This window comes from Borostomias antarcticus (assembly GCF_949987555.1).
Source record: "Borostomias antarcticus genome assembly, chromosome: 1".
In the NCBI taxonomy this organism is placed as follows: Eukaryota; Metazoa; Chordata; class Actinopteri; order Stomiiformes; family Stomiidae; genus Borostomias; species Borostomias antarcticus.
The window spans coordinates 36,072,264-36,090,488 of NC_140234.1; the positions used below are offsets into that span (position 1 = coordinate 36,072,264).

General features: G+C 45.9%; 3 protein-coding genes across 6 annotated transcripts in view; 1 reads left to right on the plus strand and 2 right to left on the minus strand.

Annotated features, from left to right (window-relative positions):
* Positions 1 to 3,352: 3,352 nt before the first annotated feature.
* Positions 3,353 to 7,723, plus strand: xaf1 (XIAP associated factor 1; the record flags this gene model as incomplete). Its single annotated transcript, XM_084461463.1, has 7 exons — positions 3,353 to 3,485; positions 3,904 to 4,039; positions 4,763 to 4,819; positions 4,963 to 5,167; positions 5,558 to 5,625; positions 5,718 to 5,909; positions 7,691 to 7,723. The coding sequence occupies exons 1-7, from the start codon at positions 3,442 to 3,444 to the stop codon at positions 7,721 to 7,723; spliced, it is 735 nt and encodes a 244-aa protein (XP_084317589.1). The 5' UTR covers positions 3,353 to 3,441.
* A 1,584-nt stretch (positions 7,724 to 9,307) lies between these two features.
* Positions 9,308 to 12,337, minus strand: tekt1 (tektin 1; the record flags this gene model as incomplete). The annotated part of the gene is made up of 7 exons (XM_084447388.1): positions 9,308 to 9,467; positions 9,615 to 9,811; positions 10,001 to 10,226; positions 10,384 to 10,530; positions 10,983 to 11,111; positions 11,743 to 11,908; positions 12,148 to 12,337. 7 exons carry the CDS (start codon positions 12,335 to 12,337, stop codon positions 9,308 to 9,310), a joined length of 1,215 nt encoding a protein of 404 aa, XP_084303514.1.
* A 1,788-nt stretch (positions 12,338 to 14,125) lies between these two features.
* The window catches only part of inpp5ka (inositol polyphosphate-5-phosphatase Ka), an 11,044-nt gene continuing 6,944 nt past the window's right edge, over positions 14,126 to 18,225 (minus strand). For 2 of the 4 annotated variants that reach the window (XM_084445571.1, XM_084445574.1), the window contains 4 exons: positions 17,391 to 17,625; positions 17,033 to 17,170; positions 16,823 to 16,906; positions 14,126 to 16,720 (listed from right to left, as the gene is read on the minus strand). In XM_084445571.1, the coding sequence (XP_084301697.1) occupies positions 16,448 to 16,720; positions 16,823 to 16,906; positions 17,033 to 17,170; positions 17,391 to 17,625 (730 nt within the window). In that variant the 3' untranslated portion in view covers positions 14,126 to 16,447. The remainder of the gene's footprint in view (positions 16,721 to 16,822; positions 16,907 to 17,032; positions 17,171 to 17,390; positions 17,626 to 18,225) is intronic. The other 2 variants (XM_084445573.1, XM_084445572.1) reach the window with 2 other exon arrangements.

Below are 18,225 nucleotides of genomic sequence, written 5' to 3' on the forward strand. Positions count from 1 at the left end.
GATGGTTAAAATGTTTTGGTCAGAATGAGTGCTGTGTGACTCCTCCAATCACTCCACATCTTACCAAGTAGTAGTCCTACACATCATTTATCAAGTCCTAGTAATGGGATACAATCACACAATTAATCTTCTTTCAAAGAATCTTAAACATTAAGGTGTTTTTGGTTGTAGGCCTAATCAGAGAAATCTGCCAATGGAACAAGTTAAACTTTGCTTAATCTTTGGAAGAAGATGCATTTATCTACAGACAAATCACTTGTCCTATATCTCACTGAAATGTTGCTTGTTGGTTGAGTGTGTACATTACGTGTAAAAAAAATGTGTTTTGTGGTGAGTGGCAGGCCATTCATGGACTAAACCTGTGAAAAAACTTACTCCCAAGCTTCTTTAGTGCTGTTTCGTTTTTTTGTGGACAACTTTTCATTTTCCATTCTCAGTTTGATCAGCTGTTTAGTCTGAACAACAGTCCTGGTAAATATCCACCAGCCACCACTTTACATTACAATTAATGAACATAATCTAGCGTTTTCTGAACTGGAGAACGGAATTTGATGCGAAATACAATGCAAATGTCGTATAATTTGTGAGGAACTTACATTTGTACGGCGCATTTTCCATTTCGGACAATAAAAACAGCTGCACATGTGAATCGAGCCTGCATCGTTGCAGACTCGCTACCGAGGGTGTTATAAGCATGGATGTATTAATAGAACTGGATACAGTCACTCCATTCACTGACCGCTATCAACAATGAAGCCCTATTGAACCGCGCCATCTTGGCAAATTTGTAGTCATTTGACTATTTCCGGTGACTTTTGTACTTGCGCAGTTGTGCTTTTCTGGTCTTCCGGTGACTTTTGTACTTGCGCAGTTGAGCTTTTCTGTCCAACGCGCGTCCACGAAAAAGTTCACGTTTATGTGAAATGTAGACGCACGTTCCCGGCTCTCTCGGCTCTCCCCGCTTTGATTTAGCAATGAAAACCGGCTTGCATATTAACCTGTTTTTGTCAAATATATCCATTGGAGAAATTATTTTTTCATCCAGGCATCTTAGTTTTAACAGGTTAAATATAACTGAACATGTTTTGTTTGCTAGTAGATGGTATTCATTCCGTTCGCGATAACGTTATTGCAGCCAGGCTAAATTCCTCCAGGGAGCCAGTGACCGGCGAGTTAAAGAGCTTCACTCCCCGCCAGCAGGAGCTTTGGCCGCTGCTACCGCATCTCGGATAACCCGCTGAGTTCGTGGCTGCTATTTCACATTCGCCCTTGATCAATCCCAATACCGATCCATGGTAATAATGAATCAATCGTTCAGATCAGATCGGCAGTGCTGCATTCATGTTACAACATCATTGTTAGCTTTATTAACATAACCATAGCCTACATTGATCTCTCTAACGTTAGGCTATCCATCTTACACCAGTCGGCCATTCGATAGCTAGAAGCGGTCAACGCCAACGCCGCTACGATCGGATTGTTGCTGACGAATGACGACGACAATATTCTCGGCACCAACAACGATCGTAGCGCAGAGAATGTGAGCCGGAGAATAGCCAGTCTGCGCGCTGGCCTGTGCGCATGCGTGCTGGAGCAAGTGGGGAAAGGCGTGTAAAGATCATATTACAGAGGCTAAAGACCCCGTATTTGAAAACCGAAACAATGCCTCGCGTTGAGGAATCTCAACTGTCGATTCATCCAATCTGATTGATGAAAACAACCGTTTAGCGGCCGAAAATAGATTTTGAGAAACTGCATTCTCGTTGCCCCGATCACCGTCATTACATGGATATACTGGCTCGCGCTGGATTTTAAATTTCTTCTACATGCCTCCGAACTACACCAAAGTGATCTCGGTGAGTCAAACTTCTTATAATATGTCGTAAATAAGGTCCAGGTTGTCAAAAACGAGCATTGCCCTTTAATACATCCATGACCGATGCAGGCTTGCTATTTAAGGGGGTGACAGCCCACTCGCACTCCAAGCGCACTCCGCGCTAATTGGTTTGGGACGGCCCTTAAAGGACTATGCTCGTTTTTGACAACCTGGACCTTATTTACGACATATTATAGGAAGTTTGACTCACCCAGATCACTTTTGTGTTGTTCGGAGGCAGGTAGAAGAAATTTAAAATCCAGCGCGAGCCAGTATATCCATGTAATGGCGGCGCACGGGGCATAGGGAATGCAGTTTCTCAAAATCCATTTTCGGCCGCTAAACGGTTGTTTTCATCAATCACATTGCATGAATCGACAGTTGATATTCCTCTACGCGAGCCATTCTTTCGGTTGGTTTTCAAATACGTGGTCTGTAGCCACTGTAATATGATCTTTCAAGCCTCTCCCCCACTTGCTCCAGCACGCATGCGCACAGGCCAGCGCGCAGCCTGCTATTCTCCGGCTCACGTTCTCTGCGCTACGATCGTAGTTGGTGCCGAGAATATTGTCGTCGTCATTCGTCAGCAACAATCCGATCGTAGCGCAGAGAATGTGAGGGAGCATAGCCAGTGTAAAGATCATATTACAGTGGCTACAGACCACGTATTTGAAAACCGAAAGAATGGCTCGCGTAGAGGAATATCAACTGTCGATTCATGCAATGTGATTGATGAAAACAACCGTTTAGCGGCCGAAAATGGATTTTTAGAAGCTGCATTCCCTTTGCCCCGTGCGCCGCCATTACATGGATATACTGGCTCGCGCTGGATTTTAAATTTCTTCTACCTGCCTCCGAACAACACAAAAGTGATCTGGGTGAGTCAAACTTCTTATAATATGTCGTAAATAAGGTCCAGGTTGTCAAAAACGAGCATAGTCCTTTAACATGGCGAAGCTCGGCGTGAACGCGCAAACGGAGGGGGAGTGGATAGGGCGAGGGCTTAGGGGGTGGTTTGAGATTGGGCCGGAGTCAGGGGCTGTTTACTTTGATGATGCGGCCACTTCCGGGTTCTGTGTCCGAACAATCTGTGAGCGCGTGGGCATGTTGCAGTATTTCTTCCATCCATGTTATAAAGCCTCCAGAATAATATCTATTTTTAACAAATGGCCATTGTTCCCCTTTAATGATACCACCATTAAACTGTATTTTCTCCGTGTCTCCTGAGTGAGGTCCGCTTGTGTTGGTGTTGTTGTAATCTCATCGGTCTTGTTAGTGTAGCCCCACTAGTGTGCTACAAATCCCTAATCCACCATAATAGACCACCATATCACATCGGATTATTATTGACATGTATATTGACTACTTCTTTCAATATACGCTAATCCATAAACGACGTGATTGACGTTCAAGAGTTTACTTACGCCATCTAGTGGTGCGCGCAGCAAAAAAAAGTACAGTTTTCGTTTACAGTGAAAAGATAACTGAAAGTTAGTGAACAGTTCGCAGGAGGAGCTTGTCTATCGGTGGTTTGGGGGGTAGCCTATAGAAGTAAACTCTCAAGTATGGACAACAAGGAATCTGAAGGAATGCGTGTCTGTGGACAGTGGTGAGATATTATCAAATAGGTTGTTGCTCATTGTAGCCCAGTCTAGTCTTTCATGGGCTGAATAATGTCAGTAGATTAGTCTACTGTTTCGAGCGCTATCATCTGACATTTATAAAACATCAATCTCCAAACAGACTATTATTAGGGTCTCGGTCAATAGGCCGCATGTTTCAAGCTATTTGTTAGAACAAGGGCATGAGTACTACTATTATTTATTGGAATCTCGGTGACTAAATAGAAAGTGAAAGTGCTTGAACAGCGAAAGCACAGCTGGATATACAGTACATTCAAAGTTGTCATGTGAATTAGACTTTTGACATTTTGAGATCCCTCTCTCAAACTCAGTGACTCATCTCTCTGTCTCTCTCTCACTCTCTCTCGCTCGCACACACACAACACACACACTGACACCTCTCAGCAAAAAGCAGGTGGTGGAGGCCAACTTTGCTCTGCATGAGTCCCACTGTCAGCGGTTCCTGTGTCTGTGTCCCGACTGTGACGAGGCTGTCCCCAAGGAGCTGCTGGACCAGCACAGTGTGGACCAGCACACCCAGGTACCGTCCTTCTGTCCCCTGTCCACCGTGTGGACCAGCACACCCGGGTACTGTCCCTCTGTCCCCTGTCCACCGTGTGGACCAGCACACCCAGGTACCGTCCTTCTGTCCTCTGTCCACCGTGGGGACCAGCACACCCGGGTACCCTCCCTCTGTCCCCTGTCCACCGTGTGGACCAGCACACCCAGGTACCGTCCTTCTGTCCCCTGTCCACCGTGTGGACCACCCAGGTACCGTCCTTCTGTCCCCTGTCCACCGTGTGGACCACCCAGGTACCCTCCTTCTGTCCCCTCTCCTAGGGCAAGGAGGTATGGAGATAGTCCCGTGATACCACCCTGATCTAGCGAGCTCACATCTAGTTTCACTCTGCAGATCAATCTGGCCATCCCCCTACGGTATCTCCAACTATTATTGTGGCGAGAGTATTTGGCTAACTCCTTCAGCCAATCAGAGTAACAAAACTTTTGCCAAATCCAGTCAGTAGAACGGGGAAAACGTCTTTTCCTCAGAGAAACTCGTGCAATAATCATGTTCATTGTGCAATACTGTTGTTCTATTGGCCCGGCGAAAATGTAACTGGAGAATAATAGTTTGAGATAGGGGGAAGTCCAGACTGAAAGTGAGCTCACGAGATCAGGATGGTCTCTCGGGACTAGTATGGAGAGGTTTAGGCGATGGCTTGAATACTTTCAGAGCATTTCATTTGGCTTCATTGTCCCTCAGGTGAAATGCTCCAAGTGCAACAAGAGGGTGGAGAGTTGCCATCTGATGGAGCACGAGGTAAGTGGTTCTATTATATCTGCTGTCTCTAGCTTTGAGTGAAAATATGTACTGTACAGTATTGTATTTTAACAGATTCAGTAGTGATTTACTGTGATTACTACCTGGCTCTCCCTCCTCCTCTGCTGTCCCCCTCCCCCCAGTCTGAGGAGTGTGAGGCCAGGCTGCAGAGCTGTGAGTTCTGTGAGCTGGACGTGCCGTGGGTGGACCTGAGGGAGCACAGCTCGACGTGCGGCAGTCGGACGGAGCGCTGCCCAGACTGCCGGCGCTATGTCACCCTCAGGGACCGGCCGGAGCACGCTCACATCTGCCCCGCACAACCCGTCTCCTCTACACCCACCACCAAGAGTAAGAACAAGCTCTTTTTTGGGCTGTGTTGACTGTCATTACCCATGGGTCTTTGACTGATGTGGACGGTAGCATACAGTATGTAGACAGAGGGTTATATTTATTTTAGATAACTTTTCAGTAGTTCTGACTATAAATATTCCCCATTTTAAGGCTTGGTATCTAGGCAGTGGATTAAGTTTGTATGATTTCATGAATTTAAAAACTGTATTTCATGAATTTAAAAACTGTATTTTATTCAACCTTAATTTAAGCAGGCAGGTCAATTAAGAATTTGTATTTACTGTACAATCCGTATTTACTGTACATTGACTTAGCAAGAGGTAAATGGCCTTTCTCTATGCAGACTGAATGCAGACGATGTGAGCGTGTCTGTGTTTCCCCTTCTAGAGCAGACGCCAGTGCTGTGCAGGAGCTGCATGAAGATGGTCACTCCTGACCACATAGAGGAACATCAGGTACACAACGTTACTGAGCCCCTGGAAGACGCCGGTATCCACCCACCCCTTTTCTGTCTAAATCCCTCCATTCTCTCTCCCTCTATCGCTAGCGGAGCTGTCGTTCCTCTGCAGAGGAGGAGAAGGAGGAGGAGCCCAGCCCTGCGCTGAGCTCCTCCCTGAAGGCGGCCTCCTTATCTGGCTGCCTCCACGGGGCCGTTGGGGGCGACAGGGACCACGACCAGATCAGCACCTGTCCCCACTGCCACCTGGCCCTTCCTCTGCTCACTCTCCGATGGCACCAGGTCAGTCAAATATCTATCTATCTATCTATCCATCTATCTATCTATCTATCCATCTATCCATCTATGCATCTATCTATCTATCCATCTATCCATCTATCCATCTATCTATCTATCCATCTATCCATCTATGCATCTATCTATCTATCCATCTATCCATCTATCCATCTATCTATCTATCTATCTATCTATCTATCTATCTATCTATCTATCTATCTATCTATCTATCTATCTATCATCCATCTATCATCTATATAGCTATCCATTGATCTAATCTATCTATCTATCTACAGGTGCATCTCAGAAAATTAGAATATTGTGGAAAGTTCATTATTTTCCATAATTTAATTCAAAAAGTGAAACTTTCATATATTATAGATTCATTACACATGTAGTGAAATATTTAAAGGCTGCAGTAATTTGTGCAAAAGGAGCCCCGACCAAGTATTGAGTGTATAATAGACATACTGAACATACTGTACAATCATAAAGATTAAAACAAAAAAGGCTTGAAATATTTCACTTTGTGTAATGGATCTAGAATACATGAAAGTTTAACTTTTTGAATTAAATTACAGAAAATAATGAACTTTTTCACAATATAATAATTTTTTGGGATGCACCTATATCTATCTATCTATCTATCTATCTATCTATCTATCTATCTAATCTATCTATCTATCTATCTATCTATCTATCTATCTATCTATCTATTAATGTACAGTAGGTATCTTACACACTGATTAACTGTTAATGAAGAGTCCACCAGACGAGAGAATTGCTGAATTGCGAGATGTTGTTTTATTGGCAAAGCATCAACATCCCAGGGTTGGATGATATGAGAACAACTGGATGATATGAGAATAATCAACAGCTTATAAAGTATTGCAATGGTTACATAACAGTGTGATATTACAAATGGGAGGGGGTGTTTACTGTTATCTTATTGGTGGAAGATAGTTTAGCCCTAAGAGAGGATTTCTGGTATTGTTCCAGACTCAAAAGGAAAAACTCTGAGTCAGTACTCGGGGGCTACTGGGCCCTACAAGGAGCGCTCTCTCTCGAGCACCCACAGACTGCATGCACAGTGTGCTATTTCAGTATCAGAGTGGCCTACATACAGTCCAATAGGTCAGATCATCTTAAAGTTTAAGGAAAACTACTACACTATCTATCTACGTATCTATCTACCGTATCTATGTATCTATCTATATATCTATTTATCTAATCCATCTATCTATCTAGTGCAGTGGTTCTTAACCTGGGTTCGATCGAACCCCAGGGGTTCGGTGAGTCAGTCTCAGGGGTTCGGCGGAGGTCAAGACACACACCCGACTCATATGATTCGTGATGACACGCCCCGCTTGGCCATCATTGGCAACAGCAGAAGTCACACTGATTTGCAGTAAATATTCATTATTATGTTTTTGTTTTTGTGTGAAAATCATGTTTTGATGGTTTTGTTCTTTGAACACAGTGATGTTGATGCACGGTTCATTTTGTGCACCAGTAAAATATATACCTATGTTTTGAATTTGAAAAAATCATATTTTATTTTTCCAATTAAGAAGGGTTCGGTGAATGCGCATATGAAACTGGTGGGGTTCTGTACCTCCAACAAGGTTAAGAACCACTGATCTAGTGTATCTATCTAATGTATGAGATACTGGCACAGTGTCAGGCCTGGCAATGGTGGTCATGCATGTCATTGGATGGACACACTAACCAGAAGAAGAATGATGAGATTTGTCTTTTTTATTTGTCTATTTCCTCTTGTTTTTCAGGTTAAATGTCAGATCCACATCAATTTGAGATGAAGAGGAGGGGACAACGCCAGCATGTCACAGCGGTTAGGCAACTGGTGAAGATAGTAATAAGTAGAATAGGTTAACATAATAATCATAGTGATAACAAATTTGTACAGTAATCAGTATTTGATGTCTTTGAGAGAACAAGTATTATTATAGAACTACTCGCCTATTATTTGTAATATTGTACTATATATACTATAATAGTCATTTTTTGTTGTTGAGTTGTTTATAAAAGTCATACTGTAGATCCGCTCATTAAAACTATTTTCTGCTGCATAATTGCCCCCAACTATTAATGACCATTTTGATTTCACTATAATAAGCACATACTGTACAATTAGATAGATATATACAGTATATACATTGCACTGCTCACTGGTTTTGTCAGATATAAATTGTTCCATTCCAGAACAATATGGCTCTATTACACTAGCATGATTCACCCTTTAAAGTGACTATAGGAGAATTATGAGATTTGTTTCTAACACATTATGTGTTGTATATTATTGTGTAAACAGTGTGTGCAACGTGTGTGCCGTTGAGATATGTGGAACAACCAGAGGTCATGTGACAGTGGTGCAGGGGGTAGAGTCAGTGTGTGTGTGTGTGGGGGGGGGGGGGGGGGCGTCACAAGCCTTTGTTAAAGCGCTGATGGCCGTGAAAAAGAAGCTGTTTTTGTGGCGTGTGGACCCGTTCCTTATGGACCACAGTCTCCTGCCAGAGACGAGTGGGTCAAAGACATGATTTAGACTTGGTTTTAGAATGCGTTTTGGACAATCAGATTCAAAGTGGACAGCACTAAATACAAGTGTAAACCGCCATTTGTGAAATGTTTCCTCAAACCACTTGCCTTGGTGACCACTTATATTTAATAGTCTAAATGCTAATGCATCCTGATGCGTCCCCGACAAAGACGTAACAGGATAACGTGTCATCAATTCAGATTAATTTTTCGCCTTATCCTGCACTTTTTCAAGTGGCAAATGACGTCCTATCAATCGGAACCGTTGGAATAGTCCAGGCTTTCATGCCCACTTTTTTCAATCTGCTTGAAGTCAAACTGACTTTATTGATTATTGATTTGTTTACATGGAACAGCTGTGCGACACGCACGCAGGCAGGAGGCAGGTACCTGTGAAGTGAAGGGCCACCATGGATGTATTAATAGGGCCACAGACCTGTTGGCTCTGTAGCAAACTGCAGGGTGTCCAGGAGAGGGTCTGTGATGGATTTGAGATGCCATAGAACATGTACAGAAGTACTGAATCGTGGAGTAAAGAATTTTTCTGCATTTTTACTTTGAAATTTTTAAACGGGGCCATGATGATGATGCCATGAGGCCCTACTTATGGTGAGCGCACACTGTGATGTACAATGATGCGTTGAGAAACTCCATTAGGACAGTGTTGAGAAATGGTAAAAACAGCTAATAAATAGCTTTTCTGCATGGTCTTGTAACAACTTTAATATGAGTCGCCTCTTTAAAATCATCATAATGTACTATCATATCTCTTTTCTGATGGATAAAGTTGAGACTTTATCAGACATGTTTGACCTCCTGACAGGGGGCAGTATCCTGGCCATCTGCCCTCAGAAGCTGTGTATGGCCACGGGCTGGTGCAGCTGGGTGCAGATGACCTCGTCGATGTAGAGGGTGTGGGACTTGACCTGGATCTCCTCCTCCAGGGCCAGCTGGCTGCGGGCCAGGGCCCTGAGCTCCATCTCCGATTGGGCCTCGGCCTCGCGCAGCCTGGGGGGGTGAAAGGGGAGAAAATGGCTGAAACGTTGGCACTCTGGGGTGCAAGGCTGCTCTTTAGGAGACACGTCTGAAATCACTCTGAAGATCTGAGGTAAAAACGAAGCCAAGACCAGTATCCGAAATCACCCAGGATCTGACCTGCTGATGTGAGCGCTGAGCTCCCGGACCTCGGCCAGCAGCCGGACCTGGGCCGGGTCGTGGCAGAGCTCCACGGCGGGCCTCCGGCTACGAGCGCTGAGCCGGGCCTGGGCCACCTTCAGGGGGCCCTCCTTCTCAGAGACGGCCACTCGCAGGGCCTCCAGGTTCCTCTCCTGGCTGGAGACCTCAGACAGCACCTGCCGGGGGGGGGGGGATTTGAATCTCCTTGAATTTCACTGGTCCTCCATCATCACCCACAGGATCGGCCCAAGATCATCACAAGAATCAATCGCATGCCTTGCTCAAGGGCACAACAGTAGGATGGTAAACAAATACAAAATCAGCCCACGTTTCTGAGTAATATTCAGAATTCAGACGAGCCTGACCTTGGCCAGGTGGTCCTCCAGCTGCCCCTTGGCAGTCTTGGTCTCCTGGACCCGGCGGTGCAGGGCCGCGGCGGTGGCCTGGTGCTGCCTGGTCATGTCTCCGGCCGTCTGCTCCAGCAGGCTCTCCACCAGGGCCCTCAGGGACAGGGAGTTGTTCTTCTCCCGCTCCGCCTTGGAGATGTTGATGTTGGAGAAGCTCTCCCACTCCTGGGGGGTTACTGTGGTGCTGGGGAAGGGGGGGGGCAGGGGTTACTGCTTCACTGCACGTTAAGTCTTTCTTTGAAAGGAAAAAAAGGAAAGACATGTAGAGAGAGACAGAGAGAGTGAAAATACATTTCCACCACACGCTCCTCCTCAAGATAAGCGATACATCCTGTTTTTACCCCGGGGCCAGGATGTCCGTGTCATTGGAAACGTTGTCCAGTTGAGGGGAGTTGTTTGTGAGGATGGAGCAGAAGTCGTCGATCCTCTCAGCCTGGAACTTGTCCCTAAGGTCCTTCTCCAGGTAGTACTTAGCAGAACGGTTCAATCTGGGAACGAAGAGACGCGCACACACAATCACACAAAGCACTAGAAATATCCTCGCATCTGAATATACGCAGAAATAGAAATCTACTCCCTCCCGCTCTGCTCATTGGTCTGCACTAGCCCCTCCCTCCTCTCCTACCTGATCTGCTCATTGGCCTGTACTAGCCACTCCCTCCTCTCCTACCTGATCTGCTCATTGGTCTGCACTAGCCCTTCCCTCCTCTCCTAACTGATCTGCTCATTGGCCTGTACTAGCCCCTCCCTCCTCTCCTACCTGATCTGCTCATTGGTCTGCACTAGCCCCTCCCTCTTCTCCTACCTGATCTGCTCATTGGCCTGTACTAGCCCCTCCCTCTTCTCCTACCTGATCTGCTCATTGGTCTGCACTAGCCCCTCCCTCCTCTCCTACCTGAACTGCTCATTGGTCTGCACTAGCCCCTCCCTCCTCTCCTACCTGATCTGCTCATTGGTCTGTTCCAGGGTACGCTGCAGCAGGGTGGCCACGCCCTCGATCACCTCCCTCTCCTTCATCAGCTCGCGCTCCACCTCGTCGTGCACCAGGTCAATCTCCACACGCTTCTGTCTGAAAACATGCACACACACACACACACACACACACACACCACACACACACACACACAAACACACACACACACACGAGAATCTGTTACAGTGACAGCCCTCTCTGACCTGTCCTCGGCGGCCTGTACAACCAGTGGTGTAGTGGAGAGTTATACAGAGTATACCCACTTCTTTATCCATGGGCCCACAGTATGCCCACTTCTTTAAATGCCACTAATGTAAAAACTGTAGCATTTCTGCTGCAGTATACACACTTCTTCAGTCAGAGTATACACACTTCTTTAGTTACCACTACACCCTTGTGTACAACACAGTATGTGCTTTGACCAACCAACAGTTGGAAATAGTTGGACAAAACCCTGGGATTTGGACAGACCACTGGGATAACAACTTCATCCTCAACAACAAACACTCTAAGCCCACACGGTGATAGTTTTATCATATCACCCCCGGGCTGACCACCCCAGGCCACTATTGTAAATAAGCCTGGTTAAATAAAGGATCAGTAAAAAATTTACTGACTGGGGTTGATTGATTGATTGTTTGATGGTTTAATAGCTAATTGACTGAGGGGTCTGACTGACCTCCCCCCCCCCCTGCACACACACACACACACACACGCACACACACACCTTTTGGCCAGGCACAGCAGAGTGACCCGGAGGGGCTCAGCGCAGCTCTCCAGAGCTCTCTCCACACGGGACCTGAAGGTGATCAGATGTTCGATCTCCTGCACCGTCTCCTCCAGCTTCTGCTCCAGCTCCTGCCTCCAGAACTGGAGGTCGTGGATTCTCTGCTCTGGACCAGAGGACCAAGGGGGGCCAGGTGAGTATTATGGGTTGAATGGATTGTGATTATTTGGCTGGCCGTAGAACACATAACAGTGGAGTGGAGTGGTATTTGATCAAAACAAACTGGTGGTGAAACAAAATGGTGGTAAGAGTGTCCTGCAACCTCCTCACAAAAGATGACACTGTCTTGGTGTACATCAAGCTCATGCCAGGCCATGGATCCCACAAGGCAACACCGTCTCTTACCCAGCCTCTTGCTGGCGTCCTGCTGCATGTGCTTGGCCGCCTTGTCGCTCTCCTCCATCAGTCTCTGGCTCTCTGCTGTCAGCCGCTCTGAGCGTGCCCGCTCGGCCTCTGCGCTCCCATAGCGCTCCTGGTTGGCAAGCCGCCACTCGAGGGGAAGGAACTTTTGTGTGGGACCCATCAGCTGAGACATCCTCCTTCAAATGGCGTTTAGAGTCAGGGAGTCTGGTCGCTTGGCTGTTGGGTTGGCTCAAGCCCTCTTAATTCACACATGAATAAGGAACCAAACATATATCAGAATTGTAGGCTACACGCTGTCTTACTCTTTTCGTGTTAGAACGTAAAATGGCCAGTCATGCATAAGGTCATTATGCCAGCTATAAAAACAATAATTGAGTGATGTAGCACTAGCTACATGTCTTTAGAAGAGACATGGAAAGCTAGTTCTTACTATTGAAAGTTAACATACATGTGCATGCAAAAGTTAACAGCCCACGTTTGTGCACCCGTACCTTATCTGTGCGTCGGCAAACACCGTATGTGTTACAAAAAATGTTGCAACAATGTTGCCCCACGGCGGATTCTCTCTCGGGATGTAAACAAACGGTTGCTACGGCAACAGAACACATCTTTCAGCTGGGCGGAGACGGAACAAAAGCTGCCAGCTGCGAATGTGCATTAAAAGTGTAAATAAAACACTATATGACACACGCCCAAACCGAACATGTTATTCACGAGTTCAAAGACCACACCAACAACTGAAAGCGTTTAAGAAATTTTATTGGAATGATGAAAAGAATGCATGGTTTACAACCATGAATCAGACCGGAAACCGAGAGAGAGAGAGAGAGAGAACGAGAACAATATACGAGGTAGCTTCCTGCCTATTAGCCTACTGTGGATAAGAGGCAGGAAGCTCGTAGGCACAGTGTTAACAGGTGCGTCCACATCATGGATGTATTATATAAACTGGATACAGCCACTCCATTCACTGGCCGCTATCAACAATGAAGCCCTATTGAACCGCGCCATCTTGGCAAAATTTGTAGTCATTTGACTATTTCCGGTTACTTTTGACTTGCGCAGTTGAGCTTCTCTGGCCGACGCGCGTCCACGAAAAAGTTCACATTTCTCTGAAATGTAGACGCGCGTTCCCGGCTCTCCCCGCTTTGATTTAGCAATGAAAACCGGCTTGCATATTAACCTGTTTTTGTCAAATATATCAATTGGAGAAATTATTTTTTGATCCTGGCATCTTAGTTTTAACAGGTTAAATATAATTTAACATGTTTTGTTTGCTAGTAGATGGTATTCATTCCGTTCGCGATAACGTTATTGCAGCCAGGCTAAATTCCTCCAGGGAGCCAGTGACCGGCGAGTTGAAGAGCTTCACTCCCCGCCAGCAGGAGCTCTGGCCGCGGCTACCGCATCTTGGATAACCCGCTGAGTTCCTGGCTGCTATTTCACACTCGCCCTTGATCAATCCCAATACCGATCCATGGTAATAATGAATCAATCGTTCAGATCAGATCGGCAGTGCTGCATGCATGTTACAACATCATTGTTACCTTTATTAACATAACCATAGCCTACATTTATCTCTCTAACGTTAGGCTAGAAATGTGAACTTTTTCGTGGACGCGCGTCGGCCAGAGAAGCTCAACTGCGCAAGTCAAAAGTAACCGGAAATAGCCAAGTGACTACAAATCTAGCCAAGATGGCGCGGTTCAATAGGCCTTCACTTTAGATTTCGATTCCTGGGGGCTTGGTCCACATGTTGATAGGCAAGGCGTGGCAGGTGCAGGTTTGATTGATGGCGGAGTTGTGGTTCTTTCTTCTCCCGAACCAGTTATTCTACATCCATTAATGTATTTGATAGACGAAAAGACAGCCTACTGTTCTCATGGGTGAAAACACACAAAAAAAATAAGCTAGTCATTTGAATATGTTTTTGCTTTTAATAAAGCTACAAATTGCTTGTTTGGTTACAGTACAGTTGTATTTATACGCATAAGCTACACATTTGAGTAAATAGATGTGAGAAAAGACATCACTCTTATAGCTTTTTAATAAAAATATAGAGTAATGATAAAGTGACAAGTGATTTTTACAGTAAAATGAACTGCATTTCCAGCAATAACAGGTTTCATACTGAAACTAATACGAGTTACGAGATAAGTATCCTTTTGCAGATCTGAGTCTAATATTGTAATGTGTAGCATTAAAACAGAGGGAAAATACCTGCATCATTGAATTAATCAACCCAGAAATAAATAATCAAATAGATACACTGTAACTCATCAAATATGACAACATGCAGAAATTAACTGACTGTCATCTTTTTGAAGGCACTTGCTGAATCCTCTTCATTTTCTTAAAATGAATTCTTAAGACAGTACATCAATATAACCAACATACCAAGACCAGTAACTTTTAAATATCTTTATATCTAGGATATTATAATGGAATATGAACAATAACAAACTGTGCAATTTATGTCTAAAACTCATCAGTCTCATGGGACCCAAACAACACTGAAATGGAATGCCATGGAAGTAAGCATAGCCCCAGCAATTGAACTACAGATGGTTCGCAATGACAGGACAATCCACTAACCATCACCCAAAACAACATGTACAATTCTGAAGCCAATGGAAGAAAATAACTAGCCTGGCGTCGCCAACCTGATCTCGCGAGCTCACATTCGATTTCACTCCGCAGATCAGTCTGGATATCCAACCATTCTAATGGAATCCGCTCGAATGGAAATTTGTTTGTGCCAATCACAGCCGTTTATCTAATATGGGGCGGGTTTAATACGATGACGGAACCGTGGTGTGCCATAGAGGCATTTTCGTTGATTGGTTGTAGGTCTATCCAGTTGCATCCAGAGGCATTTTGATCTAAGCCCGTTGGTAACACCCCTTGGGAATCGGAAAGCAACTGTGAGTTTCCAGACCCTTCACATTACTGTGAATTGCGAAGCCAGGCTAGAAAATAACTTCCCATCATAAGACCTGTATACTAATAACAATTATACAATTATAATCATAATCATTATAATGACTGCTTTTTCCTCGAATATTAAAAACTGAGCAGTAATAAAAACACAGTGGTTAAAGCAGTGGTACAGTACGTGCAGGTGTGAGGGTACAGTAGCGGCCTGCGGTCTCTAGAAACCAGCTCTACTTCAGAGGAGCTGAAACAGCAGCAGCTCTAAAACTGTCAGCGTTTGCTTGAATCTGCCGGGACTGAGTAGAGTGCTACATGAGCAGATACAGTGAACAGAAAACATCACTTGGCCTGGTTGTGTAAGGCATGTCCAATTGAGTGCAGTTGATGTATCAGGAAGGGATGTCAGACGTGCTACTTGACCCAGGTCAGCTATTAACATTCCATGTCTCAGCAGCAGCAGACCTAGCAGGCTACAAGATGGAGAGGAGAGAGAAGAGGAGAGAGGAGAGGATAGCGGGGAGAGGAGAGAGAGAAGAGGAGAGAGGAGCTAGGTGTGAAAAGACAGGAGGAGAGAGGAGAGCAGGGTTTGTGTAATTGACAGGCTTTAAGGCCTTGTCTGGTCCTGGAAGGCTGCATTCCGATTTGGACCTCCTCTCTCAAATGTGCCCTCGCTCATTCACTTCCATTCACTAGGAGGAGGAGGAGAGGAGGAGGAGGAGGAGAGGAGGAGGAGGAGGAGGAGAGTGGGAGCACACAGTACATGACAGTATTTTTCATGAGCTGTGTGTTAGCTGGTCTAGGCCATTGATGGTCGAGGCCACAGCCTCCTCTATAGCTGCTTTAGACTCGTGCACCTGAAAAAGAAAACAGAATCTAGAATTACTGTAACACATAAAAAACACCACCAAATAAGATGACAAAGGATCAACAGCCTTCCTCTACAACACACACAACACAGTATGCCCCACCCAAACACAACATCACATCCTAATGCACAGTTATAAGGTGTATTGTACAGCATATGGTCTACAGCAGGCATTCCCAAACTGTGAGGCGGGCCTCCTCTGGGGGGCCCCAAAGAAATTCAGGGGAGGCGCGGAGAGATGGTTAGAACAAAAAAAATAAGGAAAAACATGGTTTTTATTTTTAAAATGTCTATGGTTTTTATGAATGAAACATGATTTTAAGGGCAGAAGATCAAAATAAATAATGGCAGAGATGTATACCAAATTTGTGGATAGTGCAGAGAGAGCCTCCCCCTGCAGGCATGAATGTATTGTGCAAAAACGTCATAACGTTATCTAGCAGCAGCTGCCACCGAGCTAACTTAGCTGTGTAACATTATGAGCTAGCCAACTAGCTTGCATAATGGACAAATTTGGGGGGGCTCGGGTGTGTCACTGTTTTCAGAGGGGAGACCCACATTGATGGAGTTTGGGAACCCATGGTCTACTGTATATGACCCTGCCTTCAGGCTCGTGAACACACACACACACACACACACACAGGGACTAACCTTAAAGGGAGGGCTGATGCCAATGATACACTGGAGAGCACTGCTGTAGTAACACAGAACACACTCTCCTCCCCGCACTGGGATCTCCTCCTTACTCACATAAACCTGCCATACACACACACACACACACACCTCTATTAAACATCACACACAAACATAGACACACGCATAAACAAGAGATAGGCACACACACACAAACACACACACCTGTATGAGCTCCTCGTTAAAGGAGACTTGGTCATCCTTCACCCAGGTGTAGGTGATGTAGTCTGACACACTAGAGAACCCCACCTGAAAACACACCAATGATACACCTGAAACAAGTCAGTATCAACCTAACACATACCAGCAAGACAACCATAAACACCTTCAAACAGGGAGTGTGTGAATGAGCTGGTCCCGTGGGGGGGGCCTGACCTTGTAGAGTCCGATCCAGTCCCAGGCGCTGGAGGGGAAGGTCTGCAGGGGGCTGTAGACCACCATGGCATCCATGTCAGCACTCCAGTCCCCCTCCGCATACACACGCACCAGGGGGGAGTCAGACACCTTCTTCAGCTAGGGGGGAGGAGGGAGAGAGACAGACAGACAGACAGACAGACAGACAGACAGACAGACAGACAGACAGACAGACAGACAGACAGACAGACAGACAGGAAAAGAGTGATAACTGCATCTGATGTGCGTTCCTGTCATTCATAATAACCCACTAGGCTAAGGTTTACCCCGGTAAACACAACAGCAGTAGAGAAAATAATGGGAGGAGCCTGTGTCTCACCTCCACGGTAAAGACGCCTATCACAGGCTTGTGGTCGCTGATACCGTACTCCATGTCGCTGCCGTACAAGTCCTGCTTGATCTTCAGAGGAAACTCCTCCTCTTGCACTTTGGTCTTCGGCTTCTCGTCCAATCCAGGCTCCTCGTCCTCCTCCTCGGTCCGCTCTGGGGGCGGGGCTTCAGCCTTCACGCGCCACAGGATCCTGTCCGTCCAGGCGGGCTTCCGCTTCTTACCACTGGACAGAGGAGAAGGAAGGGAAGGAAGGAAAGAGGGTTAAAGACACGATCCAGTCCACAGATTAATAGAAAGTCAGATTCAGACAGACAGAGCGATGATTGTGAGATGACGCTGCAGCGGGTTAAAGTGGCTTCGCCGTGTTTGAATGTAACGAGCACACGTCCACAACACTAGTCTTTCTGGAGCAGCAGGCAGACGGTCCGACCATGGTAATATACAGTACAGTAGAGTACAGTACAGTACACTGATGGCCAGCGTGGGGGTCAGCCATGCAGAGGGCCTTCAGGCCAGCCAGCTCCCAGTCGCCTCAGCGCTGCCGTGTTCTAGAACCCCCAGACTCCGTGTTCCAGAGCAGAGACGGGCGTTCTTGGCGAAGACCACCAGTCGCTTGTCTTGCGAAATATCTCTGTGGGTCGGCCAAGCTTATTCTGAGTTAGTAATGTTAGACAGAGCAATGGGACAGGTGTGTGTGGGGGGGGGGGGGGGGGGGGGCTATGGATATTCTGCAGGTTATAAGCATTTCAACCCTTATATTTGCAAGGAAAATAAACATTCCATGTCGTGGACATTATGTCTTGCAAATGGTTTAGCGGGCCGG